Source organism: Phyllobates terribilis, unplaced genomic scaffold (assembly GCF_046119375.1).
Source record: "Phyllobates terribilis strain yellow unplaced genomic scaffold, ASM4611937v1 Scaffold_11__3_contigs__length_659146591, whole genome shotgun sequence".
NCBI classification, from domain to species: Eukaryota; Metazoa; Chordata; class Amphibia; order Anura; family Dendrobatidae; genus Phyllobates; species Phyllobates terribilis.
In genome coordinates this window covers 140,548,098-140,562,252 of record NW_027362771.1, presented here as the reverse complement: position 1 = coordinate 140,562,252, position 14,155 = coordinate 140,548,098, and the positions used below count along the sequence as shown (strand labels likewise).

The 14,155-nt window shown below is 42.7% G+C and overlaps 1 protein-coding gene across 2 annotated transcripts in view; it reads right to left on the bottom strand.

Moving 5' to 3' along the window:
• The window catches only part of TMTC3 (transmembrane O-mannosyltransferase targeting cadherins 3), a 107,489-nt gene that overhangs the window by 84,991 nt on the left and 8,343 nt on the right, over positions 1-14,155 (bottom strand). For both annotated transcript variants that reach the window (XM_073651635.1, XM_073651636.1), the window contains exons 2-5: positions 12,700-12,919; positions 9,269-9,487; positions 6,169-6,268; positions 2,682-2,797 (exon numbers count right to left, since the gene is read on the bottom strand). In XM_073651635.1, the coding sequence (XP_073507736.1) occupies positions 2,682-2,797; positions 6,169-6,268; positions 9,269-9,487; positions 12,700-12,919 (655 nt within the window). The remainder of the gene's footprint in view (positions 1-2,681; positions 2,798-6,168; positions 6,269-9,268; positions 9,488-12,699; positions 12,920-14,155) is intronic.

The following is a 14,155-nucleotide window of genomic DNA, read 5'->3' as shown; positions in this document are numbered from 1 at the left end:
CTGGACAGGCTATGCGAGAGTCCCAATTCTTCCCACAACAGACTGGACAGGCTATGCGAGAGTCCCGATTCTTCCCACAACAGACTGCACAGGCTATGCGAAAGTCCCGATTCTTCCCACAACAGACTGCACAGGCTATGCGAGAGACCTGATTCTTCCCACAACATACTGGACAGGCTATGCGAGAGTTCCGATTCTTCCCTCAACACAATGGACAGGCTATGCTAGAGTACCGATTCTTCCCACAACATACTGGACAGGCTATGCGAGAGTCCCGATTCTTCCCTCAACACTATGGACAGGCTATGCGAGAGTCCCGATTCTTCCCACAACATACTGGACAGGCTATGCGAGAGTCCCGATTCTTCCCACAACATACTGGACAGGCTATGCGAGAGTCCCGATTCTTCCCTCAACACAATGGACAGGCTATGCGAGAGTCCCGATTCTTCCCACAACATACTGGACAGGCTATGCGAGAGTCCCGATTCTTCCCACAACATACTGGACAGGCTATGCGAGAGTCCCGATTCTTCCCTCAACACAATGGACAGGCTATGCGAGAGTCCCGATTCTTCCCACAACATACTGGACAGGCTATGCTAGAGTCCCGATTCTTCCCTCAACACAATGGACAGGCTATGCGAGAGTCCCGATTCTTCCCACAACAGACTGGACAGGCTATGCGAGGGTCCAGAGCTGCCCACAGCAGACTGGACAGGCTATGCGAGAGTACCGATTCTTCCCACAACAGACTGGACAGGCTATGCGAAAGTCCCGATTCTTCCCACAACAGACTGCACAGGCTATGCAAGAGTCCCGATTCTTCCCACAACAGACTGGACAGGCTATGCAAGAGTCCCGATTCTTCCCACAACAGACTGCACAGGCTATGCAAGAGTCCCGATTCTTCCCACAACAGACTGCACAGGCTATGTGAGAGTACCGATTCTTCCCACAACAGACTGGACAGGCTATGCGAAAGTCCGGATTCTTCCCACAACAGACTGGACAGGCTATGCGAGAGTCCCGATTCTTCCCACAACAGACTGGACAGGCTATGTGAAAGTCCCGATTCTTCCCACAACAGACTAGCATAGTCTGTCCAGAGTCCGTCCCAATTCTTCCCACAACAGACTGGACAGGCTATGTGAGAGTCCCGATTCTTCCCACAACAGACTGCACAGGCTATGCGAAAGTCCCGATTCTTCCCACAACAGACTGCACAGGCTATGCGAGAGACCTGATTCTTCCCACAACATACTGGACAGGCTATGCGAGAGTCCCGATTCTTCCCACAACATACTGGACAGGTTATGCGAGAGTCCCGATTCTTCCCTTAACACAATGGACAGGCTATGCGAGAGTCCCGATTCTTCCCACAACATACTGGACAGGCTATGCGAGAGTCCCGATTCTTCCCTCAACACAATGGACAGGCTATGCGAGAGTCCCGATTCTTCCCTCAACACAATGGACAGGCTATGCGAGAGTCCCGATTCTTCCCACAACATACTGGACAGGCTATGCGAGAGTCCCGATTCTTCCCTCAACACAATGGACAGGCTATGCGAGAGTCCCGATTCTTCCCACAACATACTGGACAGGCTATGCGAGGGTCCAGAGCTGCCCACAGCAGACTGGACAGGCTATGCGAGAGTACCGATTCTTCCCACAACAGACTGGACAGGCTATGCGAGAGTACCGATTCTTCCCACAACAGACTGGACAGGCTATGCGAGAGTACCGATTCTTCCCACAACATACTGGACAGGCTATGCGAGAGTCCCGATTCTTCCCACAACAGACTGCACAGGCTATGTGAGAGTACCGATTCTTCCCACAACAGACTGGACAGGCTATGCGAAAGTCCCGATTCTTCCCACAACAGACTAGCATAGTCTGTCCAGAGTCCGTCCCAATTCTTCCCACAACAGACTGGACAGGCTATGTGAGAGTCCCGATTCTTCCCACAACAGACTGCACAGGCTATGCGAAAGTCCCGATTCTTCCCACAACAGACTGCACAGGCTATGCAAGGGTCCAGACCTGTCCACAACAGAAAATTAAAGAAGTAAATATTTGAGCAGAACTAGGCCAGTTTTGAATGAGTACATAGCACAACTGCCCGTTTATTACAAGCACTTTACAAATTTAACTTATGGAAATAACCCTTTAATCAAGATCAGCTAAGGGGGTTCTTGAAAATAACCAAATCTATGGAAAAGCTTAGGCATAACTAGAGAGTAACTGCATGATTGGTGAAAAGTTTGGCTCCCTTCTGTGGGTATGTCAAAGTTCTGTAAGGGGGAACATTAACTTAATGTATATAAAAAGAGGGGTCGCTTTAAAATTGCATTTATTTACCGATACAAAGTTACAGAATATACTACAGCCCAGACGAATTCTAGACAGCCATAGAATAAGGAACACATGTAATGATAGCATATTACCCATGTAAACTGTATAATCTGCCTGAAAACTGTACATAGGCTTTTAGCTTGCATGGGCTAAGTTACACTAGAAAATACAGTATAGCTCATTACTGCCCCTATTATCAGAGGGAAGAGGAGTGCCAATCTCTAAACATCCCCCCCCACTGAGTACTCACTTTATACACACAATTGGATGACATTTCACATTTTTCGCCCTGTAAAAGCAAATAAATCAAAGCTTCTTACCCCTTGAGCAATGAAGACTTCATAGACACAACAAATACCAACAACAGTAATCCCTTGCTCTTTGCACAGAGTTGCAACCGCAACAAGGAACACAGCGGCAGCAATGGGAGTCCACACTATGAAAACAGAAGGAATGATAGAGTTACACTATCCATGCCAGTCCAAAGAAAGACTATGCTGGGTAAACACAGGCTGGCAAGCAGATTACTGACACCGGCAGTGAACTTCCTACAGCAAAAGACCAATCTCAAGTCAAAGTCGAACACTTTGAATGAACATTTAAAGGGATCTTCCTATGAACAAAGTTAATTTTAATGAACAGGTCTCTGAATAATAATTAGTTCCACAACTGAATGTATTTATATAAAATGCTCCTGTGCTGAGATAATCTTATAAATGTTCCCCTGCTGTGTACTGTGTAATGGCTGTGTCTGACCGTGCAGGAACATGGTCTGATCATACCACATCTCCTGGGCAGTGGAGGAAGATAAAGAGTATACAGACAGGACAGCAGGGGATCACAGCTGATTCTTTGTGAGGTAAAACAGGCTTAAAAACAGGCAGAGAAATGTTTTATCTCACAAAAAGAATCAGCTATTACCGCATGCTATCTTGTCTGTATACTCTTGTGCTCTCCTCCGCCCAGGAGCTGTGGTATGATCAGACCATGTCCCTGCACGGTCAGACACAGCCATTACACAGTACACAGCAGGGGAACATTTATAAGATTATCTCAGCACAGGGACATTTTATATAAACACATCCAATTGTTGAACTTATTATTATTCCAAGATCTATTGATTAAAATGAACTTTGCCTGAAAGAAACTCTATTCAAAAGGAGCACTGCAGTGAAATATTTTATTTCTCCATTTCTTGTGGATGTTTAATAAGTGCAATAATATACTCACTGTTGCAGTAGTTCTGCCATTTCTGGTGTCTTCTTGCACCACATTCGTGACCTGCTGAGTCACACAGTGTCTGGCGTGTGGAGTGGACACCGCTTTTCCCATTTTCTCAGAACAAGGCTAGAGAGTCTCATAGACTTGCAATGAGAAAGTAGCCATCGCTGCACACAGAAAACACTGCGTGATCCGGCAGCTTATAAATGCGGTCACATGGTGCCGGAACAAACCGGAAATGGCTGAAAGATTGCGCCCGGTAAGTGTATTAACGCACTCATTACACACACGACTGCTAAAGTGGGAAATATGAAAAAATAAAACATCGGAGTGCTCTTTTAACATCTTACAATGCATTTTCTTTAGCAACTGGACTAAATGTCTTGACCTGCTTGTCTGTAGGAAACGGAGTAACGATATTTAAAAGCCCCAGTGTTTGCCAGAGCTTAGGCAGAACAAAGCTTCTATCGTCCCATAATCAAAGGTTATCAGAAAGCCTTGTCCAGATGTTGGCTATTCCCAGAAGTCCCATAGACAGTAAATAGACTGGTGGGGCACATATTTGGCTTCCACTCCATTCAAAAGAAGCCTTGCAGAGAACCACTCTCGAGTTAACTGAAGGGTCCCAGAGGTCAGCAAGTTATCCCCTATTCTAAGTATAGGAGATAACTTGCTAACCACTGGAAGACATTCAATTAGGAAAATCACTTTAAGGCTATGTGCCCACGATGCAGAAATGCTCCGGATTTTTTCCTGAGCGTTTCTGCATCTCCCTGGCAGAAAAAACGCATGCGGATTGTACATGCGTTTTTCCTGCCAGGGACAAGTGGAAGTGAAGCGCTCTTCACATGCATTTCTGCATGCGGGTTGTCAAGGGCTTTCCAAGAGATTTTAGCATCACTTGGAAAGTGCTTGACAACTTGGTCATACTATATAAATACATGCAACCGGCATGGATTTATATAGTGTGACCGAAAGAATGTTAAAAAATAAATATATACTTACCTTCTGAGGGCCCCCGAAGTCTTTATTCAATGCGTCTCGGCTTGCCGGCAGCTCGCGGTACACTGAAAGGACCTGCCGACATCAGCGGTCGCGTGACCCGTCACATGACTAAATGACGTCATGGCAGGTCCTTCAGTCCACTGCAATCTGCCGGCAAGCCCGGACAAAGACACGGGGGGCCATCAGAAGGTAAGTATAATGTTTATTTTATTCTTCTTTTTTACAGGTTCTATGGTACCCGGGTCCGGAGGAGAGTCTCCTCTTCTCAAGACCCGGGTACCATCCGCACATTGAAACGCATGTAATCCGCATGTACAGATCCAGTGATGCGGATTACATGCATTCCAATGCAAGTCAATGGCGGCGAAAACGCAGCGCTTCCGCAAAATAATTGGTAGTGCTGTGTTTTTTTCCGCAATGATAATCCGCAGCGGAAATTTCCGCAGCATGTGCACAGCACATGCGGATTATCATTGGGGAACATGGCAGACCTTCTACCATGCGTTTTTTAAGCATTTCTGCAGCGGAATTGCCGCTGCGGAAACTCTTAAAAAACGCATCGTGGGCACACAGCCTAAGGGGGTTATCCAGCACCTTAAAAATGTTTACCCATATGTAAAAATGGAATACAATAGACTTACCTTACCGATGCTCCTGTTATGCCACTATTCTAGTCTCTCACCAGTAGAGACCACAGTAGCCAGCGATTAGCTGTAGTGGTCACATGCCAGTGTCAAGGTGTCATTGCTATTGGCCAGTAAACAGATTGCTGGGAAATACAGGAAATGGCAGCAAATATTAGCGGCCTTTTCCTCATTTGCTGCCCTTGGGCGACAGGTCTCTCCCTATATACACATGCAGGCAGAGACTTGTCATTCAAGGGGAGTGGGTGGGGAGAACTCTGTCTGACTAGTCCTGTCTGACTAGTCTCTCCTGTGTGGCTCGGTCCCCAGGAGCTTTTAAAGTATATTTTTCTCGGAAACACTGCAGCATTTATGAGTCAAACATACCTTGCTGACATCATACAGCCAGTGCCTGATACATGCTGTCCATAGATCGACCAGCATGTAGCAGGTTCACTTTAAAACTGGGATTCCCAACACTTAAAGTATCCCTACAAATATGCATTAAAAGCTGTTAATGTAACAAAACCAGTTTTTTCTCCAGACGAAAACAGTGGTAAGTGATTAAGAGAGTCAGAAAGGCTGAGGCTTAGAAAGTGCTTTGATCCTCCCAGAGCACTTAAGCTACTTTTGAATATAAATTAAAAAAAAACAAAAAAGCTAATTTTTAGATAGGGAAGAAGATTGCATTAGTAAAGGTGTGGGTGATCTTTCAGAGAGCTACATGAACATATAAACAGTTGAGTGGGTGGTTATCTTCCTGAAAGACTCCTTTTAAGACTGTTAGTGGGACCGCATGAGCCTAAATACAAAAAAAAGGGTACTAATATGCAATAGAGAAAAGTGGACAATACAAAGGTCAAATGACCAGAAGACACACTCGGTCTAATTATTGGCGAGACTTCACCAGTTTTTGGGCTAACAATCACATTAAAAGACACATTATCATATCTGTTACCTATAGAATTGTCTGAGCCCTTAGATTTGGTATACGATAGAAATGCAGCCAACAGGAAGATAGAGGAAAGAAGTTCTGCCCGGCCAACAACTCCTGTGACCTGTAGAGAGAAGCAGAGAGAACCTCAGGGATCAGACCAGAGAAGCATGGCTATGCACATCTTAAGCAATGGGAATGGTCACAGATAAATCCACTTTGCTATAGGGATTGTGCAAAGGATTTGGAGTGAACACTAGAGGCATGTAACATAACAGAAAAGGCAAGAAGACCTCTGCCGTGTCAGAGCCGACAGATCCAGCTTTTCCAGGCAGATAACTAGTGCCAGACCTTGAGGAAACCAGGTCTACAACAGGTTAGACTTGATGCAGAGATTGTGTGTCTGGGCAGTCCTGAGTATTAGCAGGAGTCATGAAACGATGTTTTGCGGACATTGCTTACAGAGCTGAATAATTTAAGAGAACATCAAACCCTGTCCCTAGGACACAAGTAATACATCGGTCACAATTTCATAAGTCAGGACGTATCACCTAATGGAGCCTCATTAATAAAGCCTCACACTAATGGTTTCCAGGCGGTCTTCAGGCACCCTCTGCTGGTGAATTCATGAACTACAGAAGTACTTGAAAAATACTGTACAAATTTCCTCTATATCATTTACATACAGATTCTAAAAAAAACACTACTGAGAAGATAATGTCTGAAGTAAAAAACACACCTCAGAATGAGTTTCTATCAGTATTTGTATGGGCAAACCAGGAGAGGGAATAAATCTGTCCATTTTTATATTCCAGTTCTGGTTGATAAATATGGAAGTACTGATGTGAAAAAGCTCTATGTTTATGTATAAAGGACAGGGAGTCAGTGCTCCATTGTGTAAAACAGGCCTGCACAGCATACGGCCCGCAAGAAATACTGTGCGGTGCTCTCAGAGAGACAAAACACTGCGGTGCCGGGACTGAGGCAGACATGCAGAAGCATACAGGGGCAAACAAGGACATTATGGGGCAATTGGCAGGTGGTGAAAGTGGACATAGTACAGCGAGGGGCAGTGGGGACAATATGCAGAGAGACATTGTGGGGGGTATATCATGGAGAGGGGCAGTGTGGAAGGGTATATCATGGAGAGGGGCAGTGTGGAAGGGTATATCATGGAGAGGGGCAGTGTGGAAGGGTATATCATGGAGAGGGGCAGTGTGGAAGGGTATATCATGGAGAGGGGCAGTGTGGAAGGGTATATCATGGAGAGGGGCAGTGTGGAAGGGTATATCATGGAGAGGGGCAGTGTGGAAGGGTATATCATGGAGAGGGGCAGTGTGGAAGGGTATATCATGGAGAGGGGCAGTGTGGAAGGGTATATCATGGAGAGGGGCAGTGTGGAAGGGTATATCATGGAGAGGGGCAGTTGGGGGTGAACATTAAAGAGAAGAGCAGTATGGGGAGTATATTATAGAGCTGGGCAGTGGGGTGGTTATTATGGAGAGGGGCAGTGAGGGTGGACATTATGATATACTCCCCATACTGCCCCTTTCCATAGAGAGGGGAGGTGGCGATTTATTATAGAGAGGGGCAGTGGGGGACATTATAGAAAGGGGCAGTATGAGGGTATATTTTATGCAGAAAACACAAAGAGGGGCAATTTATTCAGGGGCGCAGTACATAAAATAATTATATTTATGGGGCAATATAATGATACAGTGCCCTTAAAAATAAAGTGTCGGGAAGTGCTGCTGAAGACAGAGGTGGGAAGTCAGCAGAGACGGGTTTTGGCCATGAAATTTCATCATGGCTTCTGGACAAAACGGAGAAGAAATGAAGAACGACTTCATTCAGAACAGATGTCACCTATAAGGTACCTGGATGTAAATATGTGATCCTGCTTGCGTCTCATCAGTACTGTGGTTCCTGTATTATGAGGAGGATATGGCGTGTTTAAGTTAGCATCTGTTCACACAGATTATTATTTTTTTTTTTTTTAGCAGAAACTCTAAAAATCCTTGTCAAATGCTCAAAACTTGGTTCGGTATTAATGTACTAATGGTTGTTCTGGTGATGAATTCATGTAATTACCCCTTTACATTTTTTTGTGGCCTTTGGGATTGGTTCAGTATTGGCAATGTGGCCCTTGAGCCAAAAAACATTGTGCACCCTTAGTCTAAAGGTTCATAATAGACATATTTTTTACATATTATGTTTTTTTTTTACTTTAAAATTAACGTCCTGTGATGTTTCATTTGAGGAGAGTCTCAAATGGGAAGTCACAGGAGGATAGTCATGCCATCACTTCTCTGCAGCTTTTATCACTCCCCACTGACAGGAATGGAACAACATTGCAGTCACAGATCATAGCTTCTGTCACCACTGTCCCCCGATGACGTCCTCGTTCAGGGGTGATGATGAAGTGGCTGCAGCTTCTGTCCCAGCCACCCACATCTTCAGTTGCCGCTGCCACATTTCTGTCGCTGCAGTCCCAGATTCTGACATCGCTGCCTCGTTTCCTAAAATGAATTGTCATCAGTGGATGGCGAATTAAACCCAGGCCAGCCACTGATGATTTGTTTCAGGGTGCAGACAGAAGCTGTGGGCAGCACTGGTGTCACTCACCCTGCTTCCATTACCGCTCTCTGATGACGATTAGTTTAAGGAAAGTCTTCAGTGTCAGAAACAGGGACTGTGGTGGCAGTGGCCATTGTTGATGTGGGAAGTGGCAACAGAAGCTGTGGTTACTTCTCCATTAGCACCCCAGAAGCAGGAGTTTATCAGAGATGGCAAGTAAGTGATTGCAGCACCATCTTCTGATGATGCAATGTTTCAGTGTGGGTGATAAAAGCTGCAGAGAAGTGACTGCAAGGCCATCTTCCTGTGATGACCTGTATGAGACTCCCTCAAACAAAACGTTACAGAAAAGTAACAAAAAGGAAATAGGGAATAACAGGATAAAACAATGGTAGAAAATTTTGCAATAAAGCAAATTACAAAAGTGGTTATGGGCTCAAAAAGAAATATTTATAAAGGGCATTATAGGCATCAGACAACCCTTTTAATACAAATCTAAAAAAAAAATTGACAAACATGGTCATGCTCATTTTCTTCTCATACTTACTGCCTCAGTATGTATTGGATGTACGGCAAATAGCAGGGCAGCGATCAGGCTGGTTCGATTGTCCAGGAAAAGTTTGCAAACTTTAAGAAAAATCACACACACCACAGCATGGAGAAGAAGGTTTAGAAGGTGGTAAGAAACTGCATTAAGCTCAGTGAACAGATAGTTTAAGCGAAACGTCAGGACTGTAAGAGGACGATAGGATTTATGACTTCTCTCCTAAAAAAGAAGGATAGACACAATTAGTTTGATGCCAAAAGAATTATTTCACCTTGTACACACTACAGATAGCCAAGAAATATGCTGTTCGCTTTATAGATTTGCTTTGGCCGTTGAAAGTTGCGGCAGTACGGTGGATCAGTGGTTAGGACTTGCAGCGCTGGGGTCCTGGGCTCAAATCCCACCAAGGATAACATCTGCAAGGAGATTGCAACTTCTTCCCGTGTTTGTGTGGGTTTCCTATGTAATGGTTTCAAGTACTGTAGCAATGTCAACTATGTCGATATATACATAAAAGTTTGTATTAATGCTGAAGGTAAGAAGCGACATGATTTTTTTTTTTCCCCCCTTGCTTGAGGAGTCTGTACATGATGGAGATAATAGAGCAGCTACCAAAGAACCAGGGTACGTGACCTAATATATACCATTAATTTAATTAACCATGCTAGGAATCAAGCACAAAAACAAAGTATTAAAAGAATATCAAATTTGGCTAGCCAAAGAACCGAGCCCAGTTTTAACATGTGAAACCGCTCTGTAAAGGTCAGAGGGTATGAGAACGTGGTCTAGCCCAAGTTCTTTATGAATCCTCTGGCTGGAAGAATCTGACAATTTGAGTTTGCAGATTAAAGGTTTCATATTAAACGTAGTCCCTACTGGACAGAAATACCATGAAAATATTGTCACTTTATAATAATTTTTGGGCTTCAAATGAGTGTTTAGTCCTAAAAAAAAATGAGAGAGTGTTCATTATGGACAAGTATTAAACATTCAACTGTTTATTTCACCCTAATTTCCCTGAATAGAATCAATATAACTGAACAGGGCTCCAAACAGGTAAAGGATGGTAAAAAGAAGGGAGAATTGTTCATCAACTATAATAAAATGCCCTCCATAGAGAAGTGCCGGGATAAGATACCACGGCCTCGAAACTGAACCTAGAAACAAGAGGGTCACGCCATCCTGACAGATTTTGCATTTTATTTTTTACATTTTAGCACTGATTTGATACATAAAATGTAAGACTATGGACCTACACAGTGGAATGCGTCATCTGCGGGCATCTTTAAAGGGAATCTGTCACTAGTTTTTTTATCACCAAATCTGAGAGCCTCATAATGTACAAATAGGGACCCAGGTTCCAGTGATGTGTCACTTACTGGGCTGCTTGCTGTAGTTTTGATTATCTGCTGGTAATGCAGTTATTTTATCACTAGAAGACTACTACAGAAGTGTGCAGCCATGTAGTCATCCATATTTATGAGCTCTGTTTAACCATGCCCCCACCACTTATTGTGTCCGCTGTGCATAGGCAGAAAGCTACCAGAAAGCTTCCAATCAGTGGTGTGGGTGGGGTTATACAGAGTTCAGCATTTAGAGAAATGGTAAGTCTGCAGCAGAAAAACTGATTGCAGCAAGCAGCCTACTAAGCGATACATCATGGAATCAGTGTCTCTGCCACTACATCTGCTCTCAATTGGGGTGGGAAAAACCTGATGACAGATTCCCTTCAAAGAAGCTTTCCAGGCTTGAGCTACATTTCGGCAGTGGCCATGTGACTACAGATTGTGAGTAATGCCCATAACCAGTATATGGTTTTCATACAGAACTGAACATTGAGAGAAGCGCATGAGAATCTAGTTGGAATGTTACAGCCAATATGAAAATTACATACTGGTGGTTGCTGACTACTTGGACAATCTGGCAATTGAAAGGGAATCCTGACGGTATGCGTACACTGTCAGGAAATCTGGCAGTTGAGAGGAATCCTGACAGTATGCATAATACACACTGTCAGGAAATCTGGCAGTTGAGGGGAATTTTGATGATATGCGTAATCACAGTCAGGATTTGCCAATTTGAAGTTAGAGTGACTGTAAAAACTCCAAAATCCCTTTAATATCTACACTGTGTTCCAAATTATTATGCAAATAATAGTTTCTCAGATTTTCCCAAATTACCTATATGAATTGCAGTCATTGTAATTTTCCAGTCAAATAACTATTAGATTACAATTGAAAGGTCTTTGTACAAACTGCCTATGATAACAGTATATTTTGAAAAAAATAAAAAACTCAAACTGCACTCAAAATGCATGTTCCAAATTATTATGCACAGCAGAGTTTTCAACCTTTTCATTTTAATAAAGAACAAAAAATGGTCATTTTTGAAATTATAAGCATTAGCAGGTTATTACAAACTGAAATCAAACAGTTTTCAACTCAAAACTTTATTCTAGGTGATGTTACATTTGCACATAGGACCCCTTGTTCGAAAGGAGCTTCTGAACTCTCTCGTCCATTGAATTTGTCAGGTTTTGGATGGTTTCTGCTTCAATTGTTTTGCATGAGGACAGAATACCCTCCCAGAGCTGTTGCTTAGATGTGAACTGCCTCCCACCATCATCGAACAAGGGGTCCTATGTGCAAATGTAACATCACCTAGAATAAAGTTTTGAGTTGAAAACTGTTTGATTTCAGTTTGTAATAACCTGCTAATGTTTATAATTTAAAAAATGACCATTTTTTGTTCTTTATTAAAATGAAAAGGTTGAAAACTCTGCTGTGCATTATAATTTGGAACATGCATTTTGAGTGCAGTTTGAGTTTTTTATTTTTTAAAAAATATACTGTTATCATAGGCAGTTTGTATTCTAATAGTTATTTGACTGGAAAATTACAATGACTGCAATTTATATAGGCAATTTGGGAAAATCTGAGAAACTATTATTTGCATAATAATTTGGAACACCGTGTAAATAAAGGCTATGCAGTCATGCTTTTGACCTGTCAGATGACACTTGAATATTGCATCCATAGTTTATGGGCTCATACCTTAGATCCGCATTTATGATTTTACACATTTTTCTGACAGATTGCTAAACATAGTATAGAATATTATGGAGGTATTCTCCTAGAGGCATCACTTTAAATCACACAGAAAGCAATGAGTCACTCGGCCCTGAGGCCTCTTTCACATAGCTGTACTAGGACAAGCCATAAGTACATGGAACTTTACTTTGCCTCTACACCAAGTTTCAGTTTTTCTGTCAGATTCCATATGGCTCAAACTGAAAAAGGGGAAAAAATCCTGTGGCTTGATCCATCAGATATCTGGTGAACGGAGTAATTGGTGATCTTATAATGAAGACCTTGGGGAGGACATTCAGATACCTGACCAAGTATTTCAATGGGAAGTACTTTCACACTAACCTCAGACATTGGTGTCCCCCAAAAGTCATTTTGGAAAAGCTTCTTTATTGGTGTTGTAGGATGCAAATCTTTATTATCCAGAATTGCAGACACATCATCAAAGACAAATCCACAGAAGACACTGTTCCAATAACATAATATGACAACACATGTCAACACTCCTATTTCTTTTAGGGTAACGTCAGCCATCTTCTTAAGAGCTTTCTTGAGACCTAAGTCACTAAAAAGGGACATAAAAAATGTTACCAACCAACCAATTAGCCATATAATTATCAAAAATTTAAAAAATTAAAGGAATTTTAAAGGGAATAATGAAACCTAGATAGTTGGGGGTCTGACTTGCGAAACTTCCACTGATCACTAGAACATGGGGTCCTGCATCTCGGCAAGAAGTTTAAATGGATCACGGGTCGAGTCTGGGCGCTGCCGGTCGTTTCGAAACCCTCAGCACTGCCAGGGAAAGCAGACTTCTGTTGTGATGCGTATTGATTGACTTCACTTTCTTACGGAGTCTGATCATGTGCCGACATTATAGACATATTTGCCTCGTTACTAGAAGGGGGTAGGTTGGATTCATCAAAATATAAGTGCCAGACATTAAAAGAAAAAATATACAACCCGAGTACATGACATGCACTAACCAAAAGTTCGGTATTTTAGACACTCATCAGGAAAGGGAGAAAAAAAAAAAAAAAGACCGCTACGAGGAGTCAAAGTGCACATTTGGTACATTTTATTGAGGTATGCCAGTCAAGAGATGGTGTATTTGAAGTACATGATATGCCTAGTGAGTTGCATACAACGTATCATGTCATGCCATGTGCGCTAGCAATTTCACCACTTTAGTGGACTCCTAAATGCATGACACTTTATATAAACCATGTACGGTTCTTACAAAACGTTCGTGTTTGCAAGGCGACTAATACTTCCTAAATGTTGGAGGGTGACAGCTGTTTATTTCCCCTTAACAGTACACATGTTCCAATTTTCCAGCACAAACCATGGATTCATTGTTCAGAAACTAGACTTGACCCTAAATTAACACCGCACATTCACATGACAGCAATGTGAAGAAACAAACTCTCTTCGTAAAGTCAAAAGTTAATTGTGGGTACAGAAACTTAGCAGAAAGCCAGAGGAATCACATCAAAAATATGTCCGGCTACAGAAAAAAGGAAAACAGCAATTCAACAGGCTGAACAGTCATTACAGATGGGAAGGGACAAGTCATAGAGGGCTTGAAATCAGCTGCGGGTTTATAGTGCTTCTAATGAGCCCCATTTATCAGCTGGCGTATTCACATACTAAGGGATGGAAAACTAATGATGATTATATTTATCTATATATCTACCGTAATCCTCAACAATCATATAGAAAGTAGGCAGATTGGTGTGATAAAGTTACCCTTGGCAATTAGGAAAAGCAATAACATGCTGTATTTACCCCTACAAGCATG